We start from the raw sequence: 27,452 nt of genomic DNA, 5'->3' as shown, positions 1-27,452 counted from the left end.
AAAATATTGTTTTTTAGAGTTTTTTGTATAGTTTTTGTTTATGTTTTGGACTTGGTTTTAGATTTAGATTTCGACATTCGATGCACATTTGCATTTGCATTTGAGATGATATTCCTTTTGCTGTTTTACAATCGATAGGATCCTGCATAAAAATATATATATGTACTATATATATATATTGTATATGTGTATGTATATAATGTATTGTATGTGGCGTGGCGTAGCGTGGCGTGGTGTGGCGTTTCGGGGCACGGTCCGCACCCACTCACATCGGTTCGAGACGAAAAGCTATAAATATATATTCTCTCATGATAGTACTCTCTCTCTGAAGTTCTTCTGAAGTTACCGTTACGAGTGTAGGTATAATAAATCTATGTTTATTAATATTATTATTATTAGAGTTTAGCATTATTATATGATCTGGCCACTGCTCGGCTTGGCTCTACCTGCTCCGCTCCGCTCCGCTCAGCTCTGCTCTGCTGGGCTCGGCTCGGCTCGGCTCTTCTCGGCTTTTTCCCTACTCTTCTCTACTCGTCTCCTCTCGTCTCCTCTCGTCTCGTCTCGTCAATCCTTCTCGTATCCTTCTGGGCTGCGTGAGCCGCGGGGCTTACAAATCGGTTTCGCCGTAGAGAGCTGTGCTGAAGGACATGTAGTCCAGGGCACCGGGCACTCCGTTGGGGCCCTTGTATGGTGGCATGCGCTGGATGCAGTATTCGGCCTGATCTGGGGGCAGTTCGCGGCGCAGTTCGTCGGGCAATATGTATGGCTGAGGGGGCGAGAAGAGGTATAAGGTATAAGAAAGGCATTCTATGTGATCCAGAGACCAGGGAACTGAATAACTCACCTTATCGGCTGCCAGGATGCGGAAGGAGTCGATGACCTGCTCGGCAGTGTCGGTGTCGGTGCTCTCGCGGGTCATGAAATCGAGGAAGGCATCGAAGTGGACGTAGCCAGTGTTGTTGGGGTCGACGACGGCGAGGATGCGCTGGAAGTCCATGTCGCCCTGTCGGTCCTTGCCGATCGAGTAGCCCAGGGAGACGAGGCAGGACTTGAACTCCTCCGGCGTGAGGCGGCCGGTGCGGTTCTTGTCGAAGTGATTGAAACTGGAGCGGAACTCGTTCAGCTGCTCCTGGCTGATGCCCTTCGAGTCGCGTGTCAGGATCTGGTTCTCCACCTCGTTGATGTTGCGGTTGATCGATGTGAGCAGCTGCTCCCAGCCGACACGTAGCGTCTCCATCGTGTAGTTGGTGTAGCGGTTCTCGAAGATCATCGACTCCTGCACGGCCTGGTGGATCTTCTCCAGCTCCTCGATGTTTGGCTTGTACGCGTACACAGCCTGTTCGTACTCCTTGAGGCGGTGCAGCTGATCCTCCAGGGAGCCCTGCAGGCCCATGCCTATCGCCGTCACGGCGTCCATCTGCCTCTCGATCCAGGGACCCACCACATTGGCCTTCTCGGCGAACTGACGGCGCAGCATCTCGTTGTTCTGCTGCTTGCGCAGCTCGTTGGCCAGCGTCTGGTCGCGTTGTGGCACCAGCTGGCGGACGTCGCTCCACTTGCGGGTCATGTCGTTGGCGGTGAGGGTCGTGTAGGGGTTCTCGAGACCGCCGGGTATCTGGTGCTGCTTCACAATAGACTCCACCTCGCGCACCAGATTCACAATCAGATTGAACTCCTTGTCGGCCTCGCCGAGCGTCGCCTTGAACTGATCGTGCGCCTGGATCAGGCCCTGGATCTCCTCCATGGTGTGGACGATGAACATGTCAACCAGATCTTCGCGCGTCCCGTCCAGCCAGTTGTTGAACGGAGCCGCACGCTTCGCGAACTCCAAATGCAAGATGTCGATCTTCTCCAGAATGCGCTCGGCCTCGTCCAGCGCCGTGCGGCGACGCTGAGTGAGGGCTCCCAAACGATCCCACTGGTCGCAGATGCGCTGACATCTGGCATTCACCGACACGCAGTCATGGTACTCCAGGGTGCTGCATGGGAACAAGACACACAATGATTATTATTGAATTTGGATTAGGCATCAGTGGATTAGGGATTAGGGATCAGTGATCAGGTATCGGGGATCAATGCATGAGGATGGGTCTTAAATGGGTCGAATAAGCGAATGCTAATGGCGTGCCAAGAGATGTGATCTGGAGGTGATCAAGATCGATGGGTTGCTTCTACCTAACCTCACACTTTACTCGCGGATTGGATCGGTTTGGATCGCAGCGTTGCCCGTGGGCAGGGCAGCAGGCGGGGGGTATAGATTAGATTTATGGCTTTGTGGCAAGGCCTCGGCTCCGACTTACTTGAGCTCCTGGGCGATAGCGGCGATCTGTTCAACGCGATCCTGGTGGGCGGCCAGGTCCGACTCGAAGGCCTCGTGCTTCTTCTTGAGCGCCTTCAGCTCGTTGAGCTTGCACTGACGGAAGTCCTGCGACTGCAGCATCTCCTCCTTGCCGCGCGTCCAGTCCTCGTGGGCATCGGCCTATCAGTCAATGCACGGATGAGAATCGGGGCATGAATTGGAGGCACCGACACTTACCTTGTGCTTGAACTTCTGGGCCAAGTGCTCGAGACGCTCCAGGCGCATGGTCTCGGCCAGCAGCCACTCCTCGAATGCCTTCTCGGCCAGCTCGAGTCCCTTCCACGAGTTCGAGATGTCGGACACGGTCTTGCCTTCGGTGGGAAGGTAGGCCGGACGGTTCGACAGACGCAGCTTGGTCTGCAGGGTGTTGAAATTGGTTTCGAGTTTTGCCTTCTGCTCCACACGCGGGGGCTTGTGCTTGCGTCGGTACGTGCGGTACTCCTCCAGTTTCTTCTGGACGCCGGCCAGCGAGTTGTCCGCCTGGCGGGAGTTCAGCCACGGCATGGTGCGGCGGATCCACTCCAGCAGCTGTGGGAAGGGAAGGGAACGGAGGGGTCAAGGTCACTGTTAGAAAGAGCACTCCTCGATCTTCCCTCGCTGGGAGTCCACACTTACATCGCTGGCCAGACGCTCGTACTCCTCCATGAGACGCTCATTCTCCTGATTGACCTTGAGTACCTTGCAGATGCGGTTGGCAGCGGTTTCCGCCTGTCGATTGGGTCGGGAGGGGGGACGATAAGAGATATTTAATTAGCATTATTCTGAATAGGGCGGCTCTGAGTGTGCGTGTGTGTGTGAAGCACGGAACCAACTCAGATTTTTGTCGAAAGCAGAACGAGACGAAAAACGAACTGAACAGGAAAACAGGAAAATACAAAACTCAAAGCCAGGCCCAGTGGCAGCGGCAGCCATTCTGCATCTCTCTGCAAAGTACAGCTTCGTTTAGATTTCCGTTTCCGCTTCCTTTTTTGGGGGAGCGGTAGAATGTCCAAGAATTGAGATGAGATCAGATCAGGTCCGACTGCCCCTGGGCGTTGCGTCACGGAACATATCCAAGCAAGAGAGCGATAGCAAGAGCAAACAAAGGGCAAACAGAAACAAAAACAGAAACAACAAACAGAAAAGAGAAGAAAGAACGAAAGACTCGGTCTTCGGACTCTTCGGAGGCTTCCGAAGCTTCAAAGCATTAGATGGTCTTGAAGGAATCTCCTTTCGGATACACCCTGTAAAAGGTTGCAAAGAAAATAATTCTTTCAACCGTTAGATAGGATTATATAGACGGAAGAGTCGAAGGACTAGTGGTTGGAACTCATTACAGTACTCTAGTAATGCTTCAAAAATGAAACATCGAGGGATCAGAACAGATCTAGAACAGGTAGTGTCTAAGCTGCGGGATCAGTATGGAACGATCGAGTAGCAGACAGATGGACACACGGACACACGGGGGTAGCTCTTTATCGATTTGTACTTTACGGATGCTGCAATCTTTCCTTGGTTTCTTCTCTAGCATAAGCAAACCCTCTCTCTGCAGGAGCACAAGAAAGCTGCTCCATGGAAAGGTGAAGCGATATCCTGCCAGAGCAAGCCATTCATTGGCAGCGCGAGTATATAATATGTGTATTGTATTAAAGGATTAGCACTAGCGCATTATGTATTGAATGCATGTGTGTGTGTGTGGACGGGTGAACGCGGTCAGGGATGCATAGCCCAGGGCTGCAAAGGGGAGATGAACAGAACAGGGGACACAGAAGAGGAGTGGAGAGCGGGACTATGGCAGGTCTTATATGTAATTTGTGTGGGAGTGTGATTGGTTTTTGTTTTTGTTTTTGTGTTCAACAGACCTTTTGGGCGCCACTGAAGCAGTGGTAGTACGACGATACATAGGTCATGACCGCACGCTCGTCGGGCAGAGCCGTGTTCTGCAAATCTGTATGTGTGTGCGTGTGTGTGTGTGTGATATATGTGTGTGTGTGTGTGTGTGTGTGTTTTGGTAGGGAATTTGGCAGTTGTTGTTGCAGTTGCAGTTGTTGTTGTTGTTGTTGTTGTTGTTAATGGCGGTTGTTGTTGATGAGCAGAGCGGATAGGCGAGCAGTGCGCGCACACACACAGACAGATAAAAAAAGAGAGAAGAGAGAGAGAGAGAGAAAGCAACAAACATACAAAATGAGTTAATTTATAATTTGGAGTTAGTCATTAGCAGGCATCATCATCATCAACATATCGGGGTTTAGTAACTGGTAAGTAGTCTCATGCCTCGCCGGACTCTGGCACTCGAGCCACGCTGCCCCCTCTGCGGCATGTGGCATGTGGCATGTGGCAGGTGCCATGCATGGATCGAGTTCCGAGTCCATTCTGCTACACTATGTAGTATATGTATAGTATATATATATAGTATATGGTATGTACAAATAATACTTTTCTTCCACTCGAGCACACTCACAGCGAACGGACAAAGGGACACCAGGACAACGTGATCAGTTATCAGTGATCAGCTTTCAGTGATCATGTGAATGCCTATGATCTATATTTTAATTTTATTTTGGCTTTGATTACGTTGCTTATCATGCTTATCGATTGGCCAGTTATCGATAAAAGCCAACAGCAATGTACCAAGGAAAGGTATCGTACTATTTTCACACTCCTTTTTTGCTGATTCCGTCACTGATCGGGGATCAAGTTGTCCTGGTGAACGCGCCCGTTCAGTGGAACCAAGCCGCTGGTTCACCCGCTAGTTCATCCGCTGGTTCCACACGTGAGTGAGTGTGAGTGTGCTGCCAACGGAACTTTCTATGGTTATTTCTAGGTTAACTTAACGAAAGGCAGGGTCACAGGCTACATCAGCAGCAGCAGCAGCAGCAAAAGAAGGGAGCCACAGAGAGAGGAACAGAGTAGGCGGGAGATCTCTCTCCTCCCCTCATCTCTGGCTTGCCTCTTCGCATGGGTGACTCGGTAGTGGTGGGGGGGTGTGTGTGGTGGCGGGACAGTTAGTAGGGAGGTTGAGTTATCACCTTGACGGTGGCGGTTGCGGTTGCGGATGCAAATGCAAATGCAGGACAACGAACAAGATTTCAGGCAAGAAATCAATCGGAAAATAATAAAACACGTAAAATTCATATAACGGTATACGAGTATATGTATATGAAAGCGCAATTTTGAGGCGATATCCCCGCCTGGCAGAGGGGGGCATGGCGTCTGCATCGAACGGGCAACAAAATCGCAGAATATACTTAGAACGAGTAATGAACATATATATATAGAATATCTATATATTTAAGTGTATCGTGGTGAAGTTTAGTCACATTGTAATTATTCGGGACGTAGGTGTATTGTCTTGTGGGTTCGGGTACATGCGTCACATTTCCAACCTGTTGGGCTCCCTGGAAGGCGTGATAGTAGCAGGAGACGTACGTCATGATGGCACGTTCATCCGGTTTCGGTGTGTTGATCAAATCTGTCATTGTTTGTCAATATATCAATTAATACGTGCCACGACGATCCCTCTCTTATATCTATGCCTATAATTATTCATATGGCCCCCATAACCACCGTTTCCATTAAATAGACGATGATTGAAACGAGACTAAGACCCGACCCGAGCCGACCCGACCCACTCACCATCTGGATCCAACATTCTTGGAATATCGAGATACTTCTCAGCAACATCGAAGGCAGTGTTCAGGTTCTCCAATGGATTGTCTTTGGAAAGCTTGGCGTAGTCGATCAGATCTGGGCGATGGCGATGGATGAGCGCGCAGAAGGCCAAACCATCCTATAGGGAGATCACAGAAAGAGCGAAAGAGAGCGACACGATAGATCATATATGTATTCTATATGCTATAGGCTACATGGTGTACGGGAGGGATCGCGATAAACCCACCTTGAACGACAGATGGAAGTTCTGTACGTTGACGTTCTTGTAGGGAGCCGTCTTGCGCTGGCACCACAACAGCAGACCCTCCTTGGCGGTCATCTCCTCGACGGAGATGTCCTGTATGGCAAAGCGCAAGATGATTGTCCAAATCATGCCGAGGGTCATCTTCAGGTTGCCATCGACGATTTCCTCGGCACCGATCGACACCAGGTGCACACCCTTCGAGGCGATGAAGTCCAGGGCCTTGTTCACATTCGCGATCTTGTGGAAGCGCATCTTGCCGCGGTCGGGCTTGGGCAGAGTCTCTCCGGAGATCACCTCCAGCAGCAGCATCAGCTTGAGGCCATTGCGGAAGTCCTCATCGATATTGTCGATGGCGGTGCCAGCTTTGCGCAGATGACTGTTACACCAGGCGGTAAATGTCTGTGGAAGGTGCAAAGAAATAAATACATGGGTTACTAAACAACGGGACTCTGTATTCTCTGGCCAAAGGATCAAGAAGAAAGTGACAGTGGAATAATCTAGAGCCCACAAAGATCTTTTCTGCTGCACGGCTTCATCTAGAAGACATTTTCAAAGGCGAGTAGAGGGTAGAGAGTAGAGAAGAGAGTATGGAGTGCTCAAAAACATGCACTGAGATGAAAGTTCGATTTTCCAGTTTTTTCTTGACTTGGCTCGAACTTGTAGTCTGAAAGATGGCACAGTTTTTGACAGATCTTAGAGTAGATGGAATGTGAGCTACTGTAGGATGTCGGCCTCAAGTGCGAGCCGAATCATATCTCTATTCCATCGTTCCTTTCATGAAATAACAAATCGAAGTTTATCGAAGTTAAGATATCAGTCCGTCAGACCCTAATTGCCAGACCTGAGCGCCAGTTTTATCCACTTATCCCCACCTCAATCAGTATTGCCGCAGAAGTATTACCCGAATCGGTTCGGGTAGGGTTGGACTGATTCTTGATGGCTCAAATGGGCACTCTCTGGTCCACTCTCCCAGTCCTTTCGCAGCCATTTAGGGCAATGGCGCCGCGAGGAGCGGTTCTGTGATGGTGGGGATGGTTGGGTTCTGATGAGATCTGTCGCCCAGAAACTACCCGCCCCCGCCCTCCACAGGGCTTTTCCTTCCCGCCTCCACCTGATATAGTTTGGGGGGGTGGGGGCCTACTGCCACTGAGGCTGCTGCTGTTGCACTATGGTTGGTCTCGTTGCTCTCGCTGCCACAGAGGCTGACAGTTGCAGTTATTTTTCACCGAATGGGGACAGACACCGAAGACGGACAGATCAGCCAGAACAAAGAGAAAACAAGAAAAACACAACACCAATACCGATGTACCCCTTATGCACGTGCACATGCACATGCATATAAATATAAATATAAACCAGTTCTTTTTTGCACACACTTCATTATTTTGGAGTCTACAGCTCTTCCTCTACCTCTCCCGCTTCCGCCAGTTGCCAAGACTTCCTCGTTTCACGTGTAAATTTACAACTGTGAATTGTTATTGCTCTCTGCGCAGAGAGAAAGAGAAAGAGAGAGAGAGACAGAGCCAAATACGGAGCTTAATTCCCATATGGTAGAGTGATCCGCCCACAGAGAACATCGAACAGAGAACAGAGCAGAGTGCACTTTATGGGAATAGTATGCAAATATGGAAGCACTGAACAATCAATTCAGATCGAAATCGATCTGGAAATCCGATTTATAGAACGAGGAGAATGGAATCGAACGCTTGAAAAGGAGATCCCCGTGGTGAAATACATACATATGTACGTATGTATGTGTGTAGGTGCTATAGGGTATAGAAGGAGATCCATACACACAATGGATCACCGCTAGCAGCTAAGAAGACGGATCAACGATGGGATTCAAGAGAGAGAGAGAGAGAGAGAGAAAAAAAAAGAGAGAGGGGCTAGTAGGCTCTATTAGCCATTAGCTTACAGTTATGTTATGTGCGTGAGACAATGGGATGCTGTTCGACTGGAGGCTTAGAAGAGAGCGAGAAAAGAGAGTCGCGGGTCGAGAACAAGAAATGCAACTGTTAATGCAAATCGCTCACCATTCACACACACACACACACGGACACACGCAACGATCAAAACGGTCGGTGGGGACAGATTACACAATACCCCCACCCCACCCCAACCCAGCCCACTCAGAGCATAACACTAGAAACATTGGATACCCTTGAACTTGGTTCGCTCTCCTACGTGAAGCTGGAATATGATTACTATATATTATTTATGGCTAGTGCAATGTTACATAATCTCTTTAATCCCTTACAAACGGACAAACGATATGCTCGCATGTTTGCGGTTGTCAGATTTGAGAAGATATTCGGAGATGCTTTTCTCGCTGCATTGCAAGCATCTGGTCAATATCATAATACCCCCTGCAAGGGTATAACTAGGCCAACAACCAGCGCCACCGCATGCATTCGTGTGTGTGTGTGTGTGTGTGTGTGTGTGTGTGTGTCAGAGTGAAGCTGCTCTGATGCTCTGCTGCTGTGCTGCGACTCTGCTGCAGTTCGTCGCCAAACAAGTCGCTCAGCAGCAACAAGCGGCTTACCGCTAGTTAGGCTCGTCTTTGACTCCTCTCTCTCTCTCTGCCTCTGTCTCTGTATATGCCTCTGCCTCTCTCTATCTCTGCTGGCGGCTGGCGCATTCCGCCAACCCGTTTTCAACGTCGCCTCTGATCAATTACCGTTATCAGGCAGTGGCCTGGCCAGGCCTGGTTTGGCGGGGGGGAGGGGCTCGGGCTCGGGCTCGGGCTCGGTCTCGGGCTCGATTGGTGGGGAAGCTGCATACAATGTTGCCTGGCCGGGCCGGCCCTGGTCTGGCCTGGCCTGGTCTATGATCTTGGCCAGGCGATCGATTGAGCAATCGCGAGCCAAGTCAATGCGCACGCGCCAAAAAACAAGCAAATAAAAGAAATGAATACATATGTTCAAACACACATACATACACACAAAGATATATATATATATATATGTATATGTGTGTGTGTGTATTGCTTCTTTAATTTAGATGCCGCCGCGCACAGAGCTTTCGCCAAAAGCTCTCCTTGGCAGCAGGCAGCGGACGGACCCGCAACGCACTCGCTCTTGCACACCCATTTTTAGCCGAGTGTAATTTGAGCGGCCCCATAGCATGGACTCATTCGCACATGGCCAGTCAGTCGGCAGTCGGCGGCTGTGGGCCTCTGCATGGGCCTGTGCCTGTGCCTTTGCCTTTGCCTGTGGTGGTGAGGAAGGGGTGGCAACCCTGTGACTGATCCTACCCACCGCACTCCCCATAAGCACAGCACGGAACGGAACAGATCGGCACGGCACGGCCACTGCCAGGAATGATGAGTCACAAAGCGAGAAAGAGGGAGAGAGAGAGAGAGAGAGATGTGGAAGGGGAAGGGGAAATGGGCAGAGTAAGACTCATCATCAACACACTCGCGTACCAATCACCCAATCAACCAACCCACCCACCCACCTTTTGCCACCTTTTGTTGCGATCAATGTAAACACACAAAACAGAAACAACACATTTTTTTTGTATTTTGGGGCCTTTCATTTTTCGAAAACAACAAAAACACTGGGCAGAGTCAGAGAAAGAGGAAGAAATAGCAGGAGGAGGAGGAGAAGACGGAGGAGGAGCAGAGGCAGCGGCAGCGGCAGCCTAATGACGAATTCTGCTCGGTAATTTACGGTTACGAAATGTCTATGCATACACATGCAGATGTAGATGGATGGATCGAGAGGAGGAACACACAAAGATAGAGGGAGGGAGAGATGGATGCCACGCACACACACTCTCCATTCTCCCCTCTCCCCTCTCCCCGCTCACTCTCTGGCAGACAAACACACACAGATGCACGCACACACATGCAGGTGTGACCATGTCAAGCTCAAGTCATCTGTGGCTGGCGACCGCCAAAAGCAAAAAAAAAAAAAAAAATCCTCATATTTTCATTCTCATTTTCATTTTCACCTTAATTTCTTTGGGCAGATATTTGTCATTGCATTTGCGGTTTGTTCGGGTGTTTCGGGCTGTGGGTGGGTGGTGGTTCGGTGGTTCGGTGGTTTTCTCGTCGAATCTTGTGGAAATCTTGTGCATAGGAATGCCTGCGCCTGGCTATTTTTAATTGTCAATAGCAGCCGTGTCCGTGTCCGTTCCGTTCGTCTGTCCGTCCGTCCGTCGGTGTCCGTCCGTTGCTTGTCGACGCCTACCTAGGCACGGGACGTCGTGTCAAAAACATAGCCTTGCACTACATTTTGTTAGCAATTTATAGAATTATGCATATAGATACTTACAATATGTATACAATATACGTACTACATACATATATATACATATGTATATGCATCCACATAAATATTTATATGTACTCGTATGTGCTTTTTGTGTGGCGATCTCTAGGTTGGAATGCATCTCAGTCTTTGCAAAGCGACAGAACCCCCAATCGAAAGTGCTGGCAATCAGCCTTGGGGAGTCGGGTGGAGCTCCCTGAAGATATGCTCCAACAAATGACAATTTGTCATGTTGTGTACCCGATAGATAGATATATAGATATATACATCTCCCCCATCTACCCCACTCCAGCGCTATCTGCATGGTGGCAATTAGTTGCTGCTCGGCTGCTGCCGCTTCTTCTTTTTCTGCTGCTGCTGTTGCTGTTGCTGTTGCTGCGCTGGCCTACAGGTAACGGTAACAGACGCTTCCGCTGGTAACATACGACGACGACGACGACGACAACGACAAAAAGCAAACAAACGAACGGGATGAAAGAGCACAGCCCCCACCTCAACAGAAGCATAATTGAATGCGGGCCTACACACAGTATAACCTTCGGGTCTGATTGGATTGGGTTGGGTTGGGTTTGGTTCGATTCGGCCAGTGGGTGGAGATAGCGGGAATGTGAATGTGGGAATGGGATGTTCAGATAGGATTCGATTCGATTCTCCACTGCTTTTCATAATGATAAACGATCGAATGGGAATAGATATACTCGCTATATTTACGGTTGCCTATGCATATAGTACAATATGTATGTAGTTCCTGAACGGCAACGGCAACAGCAACAGCAACAGCAACAAACTATTTTCGTACTATCTTCAAACATTTTTCGAGCAAGAGCCATGAAAATGAAGCAAGAGAATTCTATTTTTAAACGCGCGCCGAGCTTTTGTGTTTTCACAGTTGTTTTTGTTGCTTTCGGCGATCTCAGAGAAATATTGAAACATAATCGAAAAATATAGAACTTGGCCAGAGCAAATAGCACATACATACATACATATGTACATAGGTATGTACTTCGATACATACATACATATGTATGTACAAATATACGGATACTATGTGTTCTATATCTATGCGAATGGGACTACATATATGTACATACATATATATCAAATATGTGTATAGAGAATGATGGAACGGGGAATAGATTGGGGTCCGGCACGGCACTCACCTTCTTCTGTTGCTTCTCCCACGCAGGATCGAGGAGACCCTCACGCTCCCATTCCTCCTCCTGTTCCATGTAGCCGTCTCCGTACTCCATGGAGAGACCGTTCTCCATCATCATCTTGTGTCTGGGGGTTACTGTTCTTCCTGCTCTCGCTGGCGCACACTCTCTCTTCACTGGCTTTCTCTCGGGGTGTGTGTGTGTGTGCGTGCGGTTGTGTCTTCTGGGCGCTGCTTCTCTCGCTGCTCGGCTGCTGCTGCTGCGGCTGACGTTTGCTGCTCAGATGATGCTGATCCAGTTGCTGCTGCTGGCAGGGATGGAGAGGAGAGGTGGAGATGGAGGTTGGTTCGATTGGTTCACTGTACTTGTTTCTCTCTTATGCTGCTCTTATGTAGTTCTTAGTGGGGTAAAACAGTCTTTAACTGGTGCAGATTCCCAATCGCTGTGTGTGCGTTTGCGAGTGTGTGTGTTCTGGCTGATTGATTGATTGATCGTTTGGTTGAACGATTGATCGATTGATTGACAGAACAAAACGAAACGAAACAAAACGAAACGGAGCGGAAAGGAGCCAAGCAGAGCAAAAGCTTCGTCAGCCTTCAGATCCGATCCTGAAAGCTTATGCACGTCCGAAAGCAAAGCCATGCTAAGAGTGCGGGACGGACAGGGACAGCGATACATTGCTCGCTTAGCGGATGGGCAAACGGAAGTTCTAACGGTGGCCGCCGACAGGTGGTTGCTCCATAAGCGCGTGCTCCCGTTTTACCGTTCACCGTATACCGTATACCGTATACCGTATACCGATTCCCGACTCCCGATTCTGCTGGAACCACCATTTATAGCAAATATTTCAAAAAAAATAATATGTACATATATGTATCTATATTGTATGCAGAATGTGAAAAATCGTTGTATAACACGTTAATTTGCTGCTTAATTATTTTTCTTGCTTTATTCGCTTTTCTTTTCTTTCGTTTTTGCTTTTTTTGTGTGTGTTTTTTTTTTGTATTTTCCGCTCGTTTCGTATCTCATCGGATCGTATCGGTTAAAAATAGTATGTTTTGAAAAAGTTTTATTTTCGGCGTCAACGTCAACCGCCAGTGCGGGGGGGCGCGGGGGGTGGTTGCCAGGGGGTTGCGGTGGGTACATATTTGAAATAATTTTGAGAAATACGCGCTCAACGCAAATTACGAATGCGAATACGAATGCAGACCGAATCGGATCGGATCGGAAATCGGAACTGACTGTCTATACGGTATATATAGTTCGATTCTGTTGGTAACACATTATCCCGTTGGCCGTTTTGGACAGATCTTGCACCTTTCCATGTACCCATATGCCATATATCTTGTTCAGATATATATGTATATGTATATATATGTGCATATGTACATAGATAAGTAGATATATTTTTTGTATATATAACCATCACACACACACACACACAAACCAGCGCATGTATTCGTAATACGTTCGTTGAAAAGTTTTTCGGTTTTTTGGTTTTTATTCCTTTTTTTATTTTATTTTATTTTTTTTTTAAATTTTTGTATTTATATTTATTTTTCAACGAGTATAAAAAAAGATGTATACGAGAAAAAAAAACGGAAAAAAATATAACGAAACGAAAAAGTGTGTGCATAAAACCAAACAAAAACAACAAAACAATGTGTGTGGAATGACAATTGGAGGAATATCTACGTGTGTCGCTTGCGAAGAGAAAAGACCCGCTCGCGTTGAAAGCCAACTCAAAACTGATGTCGCGCCAGTCGGGGACTGAATATCGTACACACGACCAGCGGTCGACCCACTCTTGGGGCGGCCGCCACCGCCCGCTGCCGTGGAGGAGACCGTGCAGTCGCAGTCGCAGCAGCGGCAGCATCGGAACTCGGATCGGAGCCGGTTCGGCTCGCCTCGCCTCGGTTTGGTTTGGGTCGGGTCGGGTCCGAAGATCGCCGCGCACACGAAGAAAGAGTGCGAGTGGGAGTGAGTGAGTGGGTGGGTGGGTGGGTAGGTGGGTGGTTGGCGGTGGCCAGAAGAAAGTATGAATTCGGTCAGCATCCAAGCACTGGCCAAACGAGGCAGCCCAAGCAAATGGGTGGCCTACACTGATATGAAGATGGGGCTACAATCATCTGACAAATTTCAATCAAAGAGATTCAATGTTGCTTAGTAGATCGATACTTGAGATACTTGGAAATTACTTTATAGCAGACAATCCTTGAGAAATCCCCAGAGATCAAGAGCCTGTAAACCTGTTTTAACGCAATGCAACAGTTACATTATAGCCAATGTCTACTTCAGCTTTGATTTTTGATGGCTCGTTTAGCCAGTGCTTAGCTTTACTGCTGCTGCTGCTGCTGTTGCTGTTGTTGGTGACTGAGTGCGGTATGCGCCAAAGAGACCTCTCAGACAGCGTCTCCCTCTTACTTCCTTCCCACCCATCCATGCTTGTGTGTGTGTGTGTCTGTGTGTCTGTTGGGGGTAAAATTGGTAGGAAAAGTCGTCAGTTTTTTGCATCGCTCCGCTCCCAATGCAGGAGTCACTCTGTGCGAGCATGTACATACACATACGCACGTATGGTAAATATGTGTGCGACAACAACTTGTTGGCCCCAAACGTTCTGTCTGTCAGCGAGTCTGATCTGTGGGCCCTGCCCCCAACGCCTGTCCCCGCCCTGGCCCAACCATTAAACGCCCCCGCATAACTACGAAAATAGCCAAATTGTTAATTTCGCTTCGAAAACTCTTTTCCAATGCACACACACACACACACACACACACACGCGCACACCCATACCAAAACGCCGAGGATGGCGCTGCTGGTGGGTGGGACGGGCTGAGGGGGGAGACTGTTCAACACATGATTTTATTGGCATGCTTTCATGGTTTTTCCGTGCGAAACATTTTATTTTTCATTTCAAATATTTCAATATGTAAAATATCGTACGTATGCATATGTACATATATTTATGCATATGTATATGCTTTACTGTGTATATTGTATTTGTGGAATATTTATGAAATTTATTAAATATGCTTGCGATGCCACAAAGGAAAGCATCTTAAAATCAAGGATAGCGAGCGATTAGCTAAACCAATAAAAACCACCCACAATAAGTGTGGACAGCGCGTCCCACCCATCTCCCTCTGCAGCCAATGAGCTTTCAGAAGCTTTTTTCGCTCTCGATCTCTCACTGTCTCGCTCTCTCTCTCTCACTCTCTATATTGATTTCTTTTTCCAAGCAAAAAGGATCACACTCAGCAACTTTCAGGAGAGTTTTGTAAATTTTGAGATCTTTAAATCCGAACAGGATCGGAACAGAGTACCAGATCAGTCGTATTGTCCCGATACATATCCGTGCAGAGGACAGAAGAGATATAGACGGAGCGATTGGCTGCTGCCTACAGCCTATTTTTGGAACATAATGTGCGTCGTCAGCGGAGAAATTTCTTCTTTTTTCGAAAACAATATCTATTATTAGGCGCTGCTTGTGCGTTAATACCATATTTTTGTAACTACATACTAACATACATTCGCTATGTGCGGACGTCCGTACGTCCGCTGTCCCTCTGTCCGTCCGTACGTCCGCTGGTTGTCTGTGGCATGGAGAGGGGGTAGGCCGAAGCAAGAGACATAAATTTTATAAAAATTGACCAAATGCCATGGTAAAAGCGCAGGCGGCTGGGGCGGGAAGGACGTGGCCCACAAACCAAATCATTGGGTAATAGCACGCACCCATGGACATATTCATATTCATATTCGTATGTACGTATGTATGTACAGAAATGTGTGCACAGTGCGAGCCATAGCTGTAGGCGGTCTGGAATCAGGTGCCAAACTGATCGGAGCGATGGGTTCTAAGGATGGCCTATGCTTCTATCACAGTAATTTGGAGTTAAAAGTACGAGTAAGCCGTTGAAAACATACCATAGAACATATAAACACGAAAATCTAATGGTGAGCTATCGAAAAAAAACTCACCATCGAATTTCCCTTTTTGGTATCTAGATGTCTAGATATTATTGTACTTTAGTTCTCGAATCGCATAAGAGAATGTATGTACATATGAATAAAAAAAATCATTGAGATATAGGAGAAATCAGTCAATTGTTTAATCTACGTATATCGAACTGACAAAATACTTGCAACTGGTGTTTCTATAAGCTTAAAAGCCACTGAAATCAATAATTGACTGGAGATTTGGTATTAAAAAGGTATTTAGTTTTGGTTTAAGTTTTACTAAGTTTATTATAAGGTAGGGTTGATTTACTAAAAACCTTCCTATCATTCCAAAATTTTAACGATAAAATTTGTAATTTGAAAAAATGGCAGAAAACTTTAACTTTGGCTTGACTTATCTTTCGGTAATCAACATCAATTGAAAGCCATACATTTCTCTCCAAAACATTCCAACCCCAAGGTGTTTTAAATTTGTATTGCAAATTCAAAAGACGGATGATAGGATCTAATTCAAACAAGGGGATGCCAGAAATTACCATTCCAACTCAGTTGGAATTTGGTCTATGGCATAACCGATGTAAACATTGTTAAATGCTATAAACTGAGAAATGAATCGAATGTCCACCGCCTTAATCAAATATATAGGAAATTGGTTCAGCAAAATCTGACGATCCCACGGATGCACTGCCCTCCGACTGTCCTACAGTTTTGCCAAGCACTGTACAAATGAACATGTCCAACGACTGGATTAATCGACGATCCGATCCGTGTCGGAGCGGCAGAGAAACGACAAGCCTTATGTTATGCAGGAGTTATATTTTATACAATACATAGATATATATCTGGTTGGATTCGTTTTTGTGGTTGTTCTGCGTCTCGCATGAAATCGGTAACTCTGGTTACAATTATGATAAAAAGTAATTACAATTGGTTCAAGAACGGGCATACGGGACACGTACCTTCATGCATACGGCGTACCTGTACGTGGCTAAATAGATAATCGATGCACACATCTGTACATCCATATATACGTCTCTGTACATCATAATTATGTCTAGATCTATATATTTTTGTAGCTTTAGTTTAGGTTAACTTTTAATTTGATTTTGTGTGTGTTCGCTTTTCGCCTTTGTGTGTGGGTGTGTGTGTGTTCTTCTAAAGTTTTGGGATTGGTTTTTCGTTTACTTGGCCATAAACGTTGCGGAGACATATAATCATCTTAAGGAAAACATTTTCTATCTCAATAATAATAATAATAATGTTAATATAAAAAAAAAACAATTACATACACATTTTGCGTAATATTAAGAGGGGAGGGAGGGAGGGAGGATTGGATCGAAGGTAACAGGAGGATCAGGACCAGGAGGGAGAAATGCAAACAACGCAATCACAATGAAACATTCGATGGGCAGCACGCCGCTCATTCGGGCTTCAGCGTGAGGCCGGGAGGGGGCTGCGACTCGAGCTGCTCGATAAAGAGCTCCTCCAGTGGCCGATCGCTGATGATGCGGAAGAAAAAGAGATGATCGAGACACTTCAGACTGATGGAGCGCAGCGCGGGCAGGCGCAGCAGAAGCTGGGCAAAGCGGCCATCGTCGCCGGGATGCTCGACGCGGCAGTGCTCGTCCAGGCAGGCGTAGACCTTCTCACGGCAAATCTCGATCTCGGCGCGGTTCTTAATGCCGCGCATGTCCGGGTTGTACAGGATGATGGCCTTGAGGCAAGCCAGCTCGCGGCGGTCAAGGTTGAGGCGCTTCATCTTTACGCTCAGCTCGGAGAGGATGCGATCGAAGATAGTGGAGACGCCCGCCTTGATGGCGCTGTTGCGATGGTAGGAGAAGCTCTGGTTGAGAAACAGCTGTTGCGGTTGCAGCACCGGCGATCGCCGTTCGAAGGCGCTGTCGTGGCCCATGCCGGTGGCCATGGCATCGTCCAGCGACACAATACTGCACCAGGCCACGTTGGCGATCAACAGCTCGTTCCAAGCAGCCTTCAGCAGGATCACCTGGTCATCCAGCGGCAGCTGTGCAAAGTGCGGCATGAGGCGAGCGTACTCCACCATCTGGTAGAGCTGTTTGTTCACCACCTGGCACAGGGCCGACACGGCCCCCTTGTAGTCCGGCTGCACGGTCGAGTTGGGGCCCACCCGCAGGAAGGCCAGAGCCCGATCGCCGCTTTGTGCTTCCGCCCGCTGCTCGGCATCCAGTAGCCGCTCAATGGTGAAGTCTCGGGAGACGTTGTTGGCCATGAACTCGTCCGCTCCGTTGCCGCCCACACTGCCGCCGCTTCCTCCGCCACCGCCACTGCCAGAGCCGACGCTGCCACCACCGACAGATCCGCCACCAGCACTTAGCCTGCCCGCTGCACTGCGGGCGCCGCGCTGCCGCTCCTCTTGCACAGCCTCGCGCTTCATGCCGCAGGATAGACACTTCTGGTAGCGGCAGTACTGGCAGCGGTTCCGCTGGCGCTTATCGATGATGCAGTTGCGGTTCTCGCGGCATGCGTATGTGAGATCCTTTCGCACCGTGCGCTTGAAGAAGCCTTTGCAGCCCTCACAGCTGTAGACGCCGTAGTGCTTTCCACTGGCCCGGTCGCCACAGATGGAGCACAGGTGCTTAGAGCCGCTTAGCGGGTGGTTCGGCGGATACTGCTGTTGGGCTGAGGCCCCGCCCGCGGACGCCTGTGCCATTTGGCCCTGATTTTCGCTGCTGTTGCCCGATGGCATCACGTGCACCATGGACATGTTCTGCAAAAAGGGGCCTGGGCTCTCCGCTTTGGGCGAAAAGCTGCTGTTATTGCTGTCATTCAGCTGCGAGATGTCCGGCTTGACCTCCTCCTTGATGTGGCCCAGCCGGAAGCCTGCGTCCTGGTCGCAATTGTCCATTCCGACAGCTTTCTGTTCTTCCCTCTGTTTACAGTTCGGTTCTCAGAGATTCTCCTCCTACTTTTGTGTTTGTCGTGTGCGTGTTTTGGGTGCTGCTGACGCTGACTTTCCCCTCTCTGCTCTCTGCTGCGCTGGTTTCACTTTGTGTCGTCAACGCCAACGCCAACGCCACCGTGTCTGTGTGATTGGCTAGGTAGAGCAGCTCTGGTCTGGTGTTGCAGTCGCCGTTCCAGGTGATGCATTTACATAATCTCGCTCGTGTCGCACTCCGTACGCCAAATCCCGCTTTTGCAGACTCCAATTGCGATTTTCCAACAACAAAGAACGCCAGACTTTCTGACTAATGGATTAAAACCTTTTTTCGCGTCGACATTTTTTCTCAACAAAGACAATCTCACCACTCGGCCACAACTCACCTCATGGAGATGAGCAGTGTTTTGCGCAAACCTGTGACACAGATCACGAAATATTCTTTTTAGTCACGAGTCGCGGCTTGGCTGCAACTCAAGGTGGAACCACATTTAATGAAAATGCCCACAATTAATATTTAAATACACATATATTTACACAACGAATTTTACAGCATTAAATGGTGCATGTATTTATGTTTCCCTTGGGCAGGCCATACCCAGAACTGCACTGTGATTCGGCATTCACATTACTGCGCATCTCTGTTTAAACAAACACTGTTGTCAGAGTTGTTGCACCGCACGAAAAAGCACAAATACGTATATCTGGTGGGTGTCAAGTATTTGCTCCTTAATATTGAAGTTTATATCGATTGTGAGGAATAATTGTTACACTTGTCATTCGGACAAGACCTTGACATTCGCGCCTGATTGTCAGGCAGATCGAGGGAGATGACAGCCCTAGCAGCACAGCGCCATTGCCGTTCTCACCACGCACCTACAACAAAAGCAACTCTGCGTCTGTCTGGTATGCCACTGTTGCAAATAAAAATTTTGCTGCAATTATGTGGAAATGCATATGAATGGAGAATGGGCAAATTTCTCCGGTCCGGTCCCGCCTCAGCCTCAGCCTCGACCCCAATACCGAGACGCGGCGAGACGTATCGGCGCAAGCGACACACAAATAATAGACCAGCAATGCCAACTGCCACTGCCATCGGAATTAGAGCCGACAACGAGACTCAAAAGTATTAACTATGGAATATATGTATATGCGAATCCAACTTACTTGCAGCCAGGGCCGCTTGATTTCTTGCAAAACGACGCGCACTTATGTTTAAATACTTATCGGGGCTATCACAATCGGAGAACGCACACATACACTTGCAGAATTAATTTGTTGCAATTTTTGTAATTGTAATTGAGTCCATCATGATACAAAGAGACGCGGTAATATGCTATTCACACAGAACGCCAAGAAGAAGCACGTAAAGTGACGATTTTTGCAAAAGAACAGCTGATTGTGCACTCGCTGCAGTCGGCAAGCATTTGGGGTGCACAGAGTGTTTCCCCGCTGACATCCCACATACAGTGACTGTCTGCTCAAAGTTCAGCCACAAAACGTGTTAAAATTGCTTAAAATGCAGGGTATTGAAAAATAAACTAAAGTGAATTTTCAGGCAGTTCAAAGTGCGCGCCCAGGCCAAGTGCCAGGGCGAATGGCAAACAACAGTGTTGCACATGAGCGGCTAAACTGGTTCGGTTCCCAGCTGTTGCTTCCGTTTGCATTGAAGTGATTATACATTTATATATTTACCATCTGTGCCAAATCAGTTTGGCTCCTCAAAGGCGATGTTTTTGCTCGGCATACGAGTGCAGAGGTGTCGCCCAGCGAAAATGCAGATAAGCGAATGTTAACATCAAAGTTTCTTTAATCAGAATCGCTCGACATTTCCAGCTTCGCCTTCAGCTGTGAATTGCGCAGCATTAGGGTCTCAATGCGCTCATTTAAGTACTCTATCTCCTCCCGATACACCCCCGTCTCGTACAGCAGATTCTCGTACTCCCGCATTATTCCGGAATATTCGGTGCCACTCTCGACACTCTCGATTCCGCTGTCTGCACTCCCGCTTTGACCTTGGCTCTGATTCTGGCTGGGTGGCGGCTCTTCAAAGTCCAAGTAAAGCTGCAAGTACACAGTGTCGTCGCTGCGGCAAATGGGGCACGTTCTTGACCTGGAATGAATTAAGTGATGAGTGGCAAACCGTACTACACACCAAAGAGCTTACTCCACTGGGACTCCACTTACTCCACACGCCAGCGTTCCAGGCACTCCTCGTGGAATACGTGACCGCAGCTCCCTGCCAGGATCTGGTCCGTCATCCGATACCGCTCCGAGCAGATCGCGCAGATCACATTGTGCACGCTCATTCCGGCTATGGCTATGTCTCTGGCTCTGCCTCCGCCTAAATCTAAGCCGACTGCCTGTTCGCTCTGGCTGCAGCAGCTTACTGAGTGCAGCTAGCGGATGGATGATAAGCGTACAGGCGGCACACGCGTCAACGCCCTTTCCCCAACAGCCTCCAGCCCATTGGCTAGTCAGCCGGAGAGGAGAGGCTGCAAACTTTCTGCGCCGCCCCACAAAAGTGGTAATGATACATTGTCCGAACTGGGTCAGCAGATCCAACCAGAAGCAGGGCGTTCACCATCGATGGCTCTGCCCTTGGCTTAAACATAATCATCTTCAACCAGAACTAAACGTTTAAAGAATGTTGAAAAGCCTCAAAATTAGAATTGCAATGGCTCCTGGAAACTTTCGGAAATGTATCGTATAGGAACTGAAATAAATCATAAATAGCTGATGTACATAGTAGGTAGATATTAAGCGACAACTTTTAAGTTTCAACACATCTACGGGCAACACACGAGACTGATAGGCTTTAGCCTGGAGCGAGGAAACAAATTTACAAACGGAAACGGCTTAACGGAAAAGCAAGCGCATACTTGCAAGTGATACTCGAGTGATAAACAACATACGAGTCTCGGACTGCAAATTCAAGGGAATACAAAAGACAACAGATATGCAAGTATTTTTATCCCATGCGTAGAAATTGAAGAAGAGAGTCCCAGAGCGCAGGCCTGTAAGTGTTAAAGGATGTCTGAAAGAAATCTTAGTCGAATATGAATGGAAATACTTATGCATTTACATATCGTCCACCTTTTTGCAAAGTTATTGTTAGAAATTGACTTTTCGATGCAAATTGTTCTAAAATCCTTATTCTATCAACCATTAAAATATTATAGCACTTTTACCTGTTGTCGCTTATGATCAGTTCGCAAAAAGCAATCAGAAACTCTACCTTGGAAGGGGGGAGGACCTGCATATAATAAGACGTATTTTATTATTATCGGGGTCGAGGATTGAATTGAATTCTATTAGTATTTTTTATTATATTATAAATATGTATTTGTTTATATTGATATTCGATTACTTGTCCTTCTCTAAATGTCTGTTTGGGGTTTACATTTACAGAGGCCTACGCAGGAATGGAATGTTTCAATTTTGAACAAAGAGCACCTAAAACAAAAAGAGATATCTAAGATTAAAGCTATGTACATATACATATATGTAGATGTGTGTGTGGGTAGGTTTAAAAAAAAAGACTGCTAGTACTAAACGTGGGCCACGATAAATAGCTAAATGTATAACTACTGCTCTATATATGTATATTTATGTCTGCATATGTGTAAAATATTTAGTGCAATGTCTTTTTTGGGGGTTTAAAAGCTAATCGATAAGCCAAGCGCATACGGTACAACGATATTCGGATACCGATTGTGGAACACACGGTCTAAAATATTTTACAAATTACGACTTCTTATACCCTATTTATACTTGAGTTGAGTTATTGAGTTCTGGTTGCGTTCCAGTTTTTTTTTAGCCCTGTTCTGCCTATCTTGTGAACTATCACCACTAGCAACAACAAAAGCTGGAAGATTAAAAAGTATGGCTGAGGGAAATGGAGCAAATATACGTATAATACTTAAAACAAAATACTTTAAACTAATTTTACCATTAGATCAACCATTTGAATATTTTTTGGTTGACTATTACAGTTTTTGTGGGAAGCACAGCTATCAGCCTCAATAACTCAACTTAGCGCAAGTGTAAACACGGATTCGATAGGTAACAGTGTAGATGTCAGTGCAACTAGCCTATTTCGAACATATCTATGATAACTTTTTCAATACGGGCCGAATGGGCATGGCACAGTTTCTACGATAGATAGTGAAAATAGTGTATTGGGCGTACAATTAGGAAAGGGGGGATAACCAACAGTAAAACAATAAAACTGTGATAGACAGCAGAACACGTATTCCACACCCGATCTGTACCGACATACCGATGCATATGGGCGTGCAACGAAAGTAGCATAACAATTATGATGATATTTGGAATTAAAGCATTTCGTTAGTCTTTTGGGAATTTCTTCTTATCCATAAGCTTGCTGGGGAGTCCTTGGGAGTCCTTGACTCCTTGATCGTGACCCTCCCTAGCCGGAACTGGAATGTTGCGTTCGCTATAAGACTGGTTTCTCTTCGGGCTGTCGACGTTCATATAGATGGGCGTCTTCGGCGTTGTATTCAATGCGTTCATTGTCGTTTGTCTTGACGAAGATGGCGGCGGCGGCGGCGGCGGAGCCTGCATCTGTGGGGGAGAGCTCGCTGTTGGGGTAGGCGGCAGCTCCTCCTCCTCCAGGATGATGTCGTCCCCCACCATGGTGATGCGTCGTATCGCGGCCGAGCCGTTCCCCATCGAGCCAATCCCTGGCCGGTAGATTCCCCCGCCGCTGGAACTGGGACTGGGACTGGAACTGGGGTTGGCGCTGATCACACTGCTGTTGAAGCCGCTGTTTGTGTAGGAGTGATTGTTCTTCTTGAGCGGGAGTCGTTGGCTGCCGCTTCCGTTGCTGTGTGTCGCTGTCAACACCGACGGAGGTGGCGGCGGTGTAAGGGACGGACGAGCTCCCGCCGGTGGGATCTGGGGCAGTGGCTGTGGTAGTGGCAGATTCGATGATTTGCTGATCAGATCTGGTACCCGGGCCGTCAGCTCCAGGGCCTGAACCGGACCCTGTGTGGACGTGGACTGTGGCTGGGTTCCCGCCGCTGCCGTTGCCGTTGCTCCTGCCGACATCTGGGAGACAATAGTGCGGCTGTGGTTGTTGCTCAACCCGGTATCTTTCCATTTCTCTGAAACGATTTGAGACCGTGACTTAGTGGAGGCAGTTCCTGGGGCGGCAGAGGGCGTCAACCGGTACGTACCTGCGGCACTGCTGGCCCCGTTTCCCTTGCCGAAGGGCATCAGTAGGCGAGCGGCGGGCTGGCAAAAGACGACTGTCTTGTAGGCCTTGCGGTACTGCTTGTTCATGATCACGTAGATTATGGGATTGATGCAGGCGGACAGGTAGAGCATGATGTAGCTGAAGATGTGTAGGCTGGGGTGTTCCACGTCCTTGTCGGCCACCTTGACAATGGTAATGGGCAGGTAGCAGATCACAAAGGACAGAAAGATGGCCAGCACCATCTTGGTAATGCGCCACTCGTTTCGCTTGGCGCGCACTTCCCGCTGATCCTTGACGCGGCTCGGCTGCTGCTTAACCCCAGCCCCACCACCGGCTCCGCCTGGTGTCGTATCGGGAACATCCGTGGAGTAGTTGCTGCTGCTGTCGGAGGAGACCCGGCAGCCGGCTGGGACCTGGCTGGGATTTGCACCGTCGCCGGACGGCACCGAGGTGGCAGCGGCCAATGGCCGCAGATTGTTGGGAATGGAGTTCTGCTTGGTGGCATGCCTCTTGAGCCGCTGCTCGGACTTGTGCACCACCCAGAAGATCTTCGCGTAGCAGGCGATAATCACCAGGCAGGGGATGACAAAGGCCGTGATGAAGAGCGTCGTCTTGCTGCTATGCCCGTGGCGATCACTCATGATGGAGCAGGTCTGCAGGCGGGCATCATACCCGAAGCGTCCCCAGGCGCCCAGGAGCGTCGGCAGCTGCATCCCGTACGAGAAGAGCCAGCAGGCGGCGATCATGATGGCTATCCAGTGGCGTTTGTAGATCCTGTTGTACAGGCTATAGTGCGTGATCATCACGTAGCGGTTGATCGTGATCATCGCGATGCACAGGAGGGATACCCCGATGTTTCCGTACTGGATGAAGGGAATGAGCCGGCACAGAACCTCGCCGTGGCGCCACGTGCCCTGGACAAAGCGTAGGCCCTGAAAGGGCAAAACCAAGGCGCAGAACAGTAGATCGGCAATGCAAAGACTACGGGTACGGGAGAGTGAGATGGAGAAGCCGTTAAGTAATCGATACCCTGCTTGGATTAGAAATAGTAAGATGGCTCCGATACGCACCTGATGATAAACGCAGCGGCCACATTGCGCACCTTGGGGCACTTAAGCAGTGCCACCACCGTCAGCAGATTGCCGCAGATGCCCACGATCATGATCAGAAAGGTCATGACTGCGGCAAATGTCAGTAGGGAATGCGAGAAGCTGCAACGAACGAGAGGCAGGCGGAAAATGTAGAATAAGGAGGGGGTAAATAATAGTGATCCTTGCAGCAATCGGGAAGTGATGCGACCTTCGGCCTCCTATCATCCTATCGGGGACTCAGGGGCTTCCGCCAGCACAAGAATCGTTCTCTTTGTTGGCACGCCCAAACGGAGTCATCGCAGCGATCGTGTCAACACATCCGTGCACTCGACTGGTCCCCCCACTCTATGGCCCCACAACTAGCGTAATGGAGCGCGTAATATTAACGATCTCTTATCGGACCTTTCACACTGCCAGCCGAGAGCTATAATTACCCATGGCTCCCGATAGGGTCGCATCACATAGCACCACTCGAGTCGAATTAACTCGCCACCGCTTCACAACTCACCCGCTCTCATCGACATCCGCTGGCGGGGGCATCATCGTTGTCGTTGGCGTGTCCATGGGGGAGAAGACATCACCCAGGCTGCCCGTTGTCTCGTCACTCATTCTATAGTGCTGCAGGAAGATAAAGATTGATAGAAACACGGAAAGGGGGGGGTTATCCAAGTGCATGTCATGAAGATGATCAAGATGGATTCAGTACCTTTCGACTAAGGTTATTATTGTTATTGTGAATATTTGGAGTCAAGTTTCTAATGTTATTACTATCCTGATGTCGAGCAATCGCCAAGGACTGATCACCGATCGCTACGACCGACAATTTCCAACTGGGAGCGCAGTCATTGTGATGGTGCCACTAGCTGCCTGTGCGTCGGCGCAGATGCACAACACAACCCCGGGGCGGGTCACCCTTCCGCTGCTGCTGCTGCTTCTTATTGGGAATGGGACTATGATAAATTAGTGTCAATTAAATAATTTAAAGAGGTCACACTCGTCTCTGTTTCTGTTTCTGCTTCTGATGCTTCTGGTGTCTCTCCAGCACTGCCCGGAGCTCATCTTGGGGTGCAAAGATCAGCGCCGAACCTTAATTAATTGAGTGCCTGCCTCTGTGTGTGTGTGTGTCTGCCTGTGTCATCACTACGGCGGCTATCCGCTGCTCTAATGTGTGAAGTGGCCCCCTAATGGAGACAAGTGATGGACCCGGCCCATGATCGAGAATGTTCACAAGGATCTGCCACGATCTACACACATACATACATACATATGTATATCTTAATGTCCCTCACGGCGTATACGCAATCGAGGGATCAGTTCCCGCTCACCTGAGTCACGCTGAGAGTTATCCGGCTGCTCTCGTGCGTTTTGGATGGGAGGAGTACTATCTCTCCCTCTCTCCGTGCGCACACGTTCGGTTCGGTTTCGCTCTCTGCTGGCGTGTTTGTTTGTATTTGGGGTGTTATCAGTGGTCAGGGGAATGGCGGCTGGCGGCTGGCGGCTGCTTGTTGTTTATTTTCTGCTCACTTAATCGACAGACTCTAGTGCTGCAGCTGCGAATCTCCAATGCAATCCTCCCACTCCACTCCAATCCACTCCAGTCCACTCCACTTTACTCCGATTCAATGCAATTCTCCGCTCCTTTCCTTCCCTCCTACGATCTTGCTACTGCGTCAGGTCGTGTGAGCGGGAGGTGAGTAATGCTCTTGAGCAATGTAAACAGTTTACGGCATTCGAATTCGGTTATTCACATACGAGTAAGTGGTGGCCCTGCTATTGTTGTTGTTGGGGACGCCACTCGGTGGCTGTGGCAGGGGGCAAGGGAATGGAGGCTGTTGCTGTTGGTGATTCAAGAGACGCTCTGACGATCATGACTAATACAGTGCGCGTTTCGGCGGCACGCGAGGTGTGCTCTCAGGGGCCCAGCCTGCAGGTAGAAACGGTTGCGCCACACTCAGCATAATCACAGGGAGCACCACCAATAGTGACCCGCTAGGGTTATCTCACTCACACGCACTTGGGCAGAAACCAAGAAACAAAAAACACAAGAATCAGCAGCGATCGGCAATCCGAATCAAATGTCACTTTCATAGATTACGGCACAAGCAATCAATGGGAATCAAACTCAACTAAAAACTGAAACTGAAACCGAAATCGAAACCGAAACCCAAAATCCGAGAGCCGACGGAACTCACTAACCGTAACGTAACGGCCAAATTGTGTAGCGCTAGCGTTTGCCTAGAACGAGTGCACTTTATCGAGTGTTGTTGGCAGAGCGGGGACAGAGCGGTCCGTCGCTGTCGTCGCCTTCGACTTCGTCGGTGATATTGTCAGTTGACAAATGCTCGGTTCTCTTCCTCTCTCTCTATCTCTCTTTTTTTCCGTTTGAGCGTGCTTTCGCGCAAGCAGTATTTATAAAAGGTCGGGCAGCCTCTACTTCGAGTTTCACCCTCATTTCTTTCACATCAACTCATTTTCTACTGATAAAGAAATCTCCACTATACATATATGTACATATGTATATGTATACTAAACAAAGAAAACGCCTTTTTATTGATGTTAGATTCTGTTTCTATAGATTCAAACCCAA

General features: G+C 48.4%; 4 protein-coding genes across 8 annotated transcripts; all 4 read right to left on the bottom strand.

The window, feature by feature from the left end:
- Positions 1-355: 355 nt before the first annotated feature.
- Positions 356-13,431, bottom strand: LOC6600445 (alpha-actinin, sarcomeric). Of its 3 annotated transcripts, none has more exons than XM_026992636.1 (10): positions 13,378-13,431; positions 11,689-11,986; positions 6,237-6,653; positions 5,975-6,128; positions 4,201-4,286; positions 2,975-3,067; positions 2,537-2,887; positions 2,301-2,479; positions 845-1,979; positions 356-766 (listed from the first exon to the last, which is right to left on the bottom strand). In XM_026992636.1, the coding sequence occupies exons 2-10, from the start codon at positions 11,800-11,802 to the stop codon at positions 608-610; spliced, it is 2,688 nt and encodes an 895-aa protein (XP_026848437.1). In that variant the 5' UTR covers positions 11,803-11,986; positions 13,378-13,431; the 3' UTR covers positions 356-607. The 3 variants fall into 3 exon arrangements, with proteins under 3 accessions (XP_026848437.1, XP_026848436.1, XP_002025550.2); XM_026992635.1 differs by lacking the exon at positions 4,201-4,286 and adding an exon at positions 5,659-5,810 and having other exon boundaries at positions 13,378-13,430; XM_002025514.2 differs by lacking the exon at positions 4,201-4,286 and adding an exon at positions 5,725-5,810 and having other exon boundaries at positions 13,378-13,428.
- Positions 13,432-16,932: 3,501 nt separating this feature from the next.
- Positions 16,933-18,897, bottom strand: LOC6600446 (protein ultraspiracle). Its single transcript, XM_026992614.1, has one exon. The coding sequence runs from the start codon at positions 18,521-18,523 to the stop codon at positions 17,060-17,062; it is 1,464 nt and encodes a 487-aa protein (XP_026848415.1). The 5' UTR covers positions 18,524-18,897; the 3' UTR covers positions 16,933-17,059.
- A 1,446-nt stretch (positions 18,898-20,343) lies between these two features.
- LOC6600447 (E3 ubiquitin-protein ligase RNF128) lies at positions 20,344-21,836 on the bottom strand. Its single transcript, XM_002025516.2, has 2 exons — positions 20,741-21,836; positions 20,344-20,666 (listed from the first exon to the last, which is right to left on the bottom strand). Exons 1-2 carry the CDS (start codon positions 20,860-20,862, stop codon positions 20,363-20,365), a joined length of 426 nt encoding a protein of 141 aa, XP_002025552.1. The 5' UTR covers positions 20,863-21,836; the 3' UTR covers positions 20,344-20,362.
- Positions 21,837-21,873: 37 nt separating this feature from the next.
- On the bottom strand, positions 21,874-27,125 carry LOC6600448 (G-protein coupled receptor moody). 3 transcript variants are annotated; one of them, XM_026992592.1, is made up of 6 exons: positions 26,874-27,125; positions 26,191-26,789; positions 25,374-25,483; positions 24,845-24,985; positions 23,755-24,755; positions 21,874-23,682 (listed from the first exon to the last, which is right to left on the bottom strand). In XM_026992592.1, the coding sequence occupies exons 3-6, from the start codon at positions 25,472-25,474 to the stop codon at positions 22,904-22,906; spliced, it is 2,022 nt and encodes a 673-aa protein (XP_026848393.1). In that variant the 5' UTR covers positions 25,475-25,483; positions 26,191-26,789; positions 26,874-27,125; the 3' UTR covers positions 21,874-22,903. The 3 variants fall into 3 exon arrangements, with proteins under 3 accessions (XP_026848393.1, XP_002025553.1, XP_026848394.1); XM_002025517.2 differs by having other exon boundaries at positions 26,191-27,125; XM_026992593.1 differs by lacking the exons at positions 26,191-26,789; positions 26,874-27,125 and adding an exon at positions 25,572-25,770.
- Positions 27,126-27,452: the final 327 nt, after the last annotated feature.

This window comes from Drosophila persimilis, unplaced genomic scaffold (genome assembly GCF_003286085.1).
Source record: "Drosophila persimilis strain 14011-0111.01,24,50 unplaced genomic scaffold, DperRS2 tig00000766-arrow-arrow-pilon, whole genome shotgun sequence".
Lineage (NCBI taxonomy): Eukaryota > Metazoa > Arthropoda > Insecta > Diptera > Drosophilidae > Drosophila > Drosophila persimilis.
The sequence above is the reverse complement of the archived record's forward strand: the minus strand, read 5'-3'. Positions and strand labels throughout refer to the sequence as shown.

What these genes read in the sequence shown, in the direction of transcription:
- LOC6600445 (XM_026992635.1), bottom strand. Translation starts at nt 11,802, where the DNA reads ATGATGATGGAGAACGGTCTCTCCATGGAGTACGGAGACGGCTACATG. An exon ending in ACGTCCCGAATAATTACAAT is followed by an intron (nt 3,068 to 5,658) that starts GTGACTAAACTT and finishes CCCAATCGACAG; the next exon opens with GCGGAAACCGCTGCCAACCG. An exon ending in GCATCCTGGCAGCCGATAAG is followed by an intron (nt 767 to 844) that starts GTGAGTTATTCA and finishes TCGCCCCCTCAG; the next exon opens with CCATACATATTGCCCGACGA.
- LOC6600446 (XM_026992614.1), bottom strand. Translation starts at nt 18,523, where the DNA reads ATGGACAATTGCGACCAGGACGCAGGCTTCCGGCTGGGCCACATCAAG.
- LOC6600447 (XM_002025516.2), bottom strand. Translation starts at nt 20,862, where the DNA reads ATGAGCGTGCACAATGTGATCTGCGCGATCTGCTCGGAGCGGTATCGG. An exon ending in CTGGAACGCTGGCGTGTGGA is followed by an intron (nt 20,667 to 20,740) that starts GTAAGTGGAGTC and finishes AATTCATTCCAG; the next exon opens with GTCAAGAACGTGCCCCATTT.
- LOC6600448 (XM_002025517.2), bottom strand. Translation starts at nt 25,474, where the DNA reads ATGAGTGACGAGACAACGGGCAGCCTGGGTGATGTCTTCTCCCCCATG. An exon ending in GCCGCTGCGTTTATCATCAG is followed by an intron (nt 24,756 to 24,844) that starts GTGCGTATCGGA and finishes CCGTACCCGTAG; the next exon opens with TCTTTGCATTGCCGATCTAC. An exon ending in CGGGGCCAGCAGTGCCGCAG is followed by an intron (nt 23,683 to 23,754) that starts GTACGTACCGGT and finishes AAATCGTTTCAG; the next exon opens with AGAAATGGAAAGATACCGGG.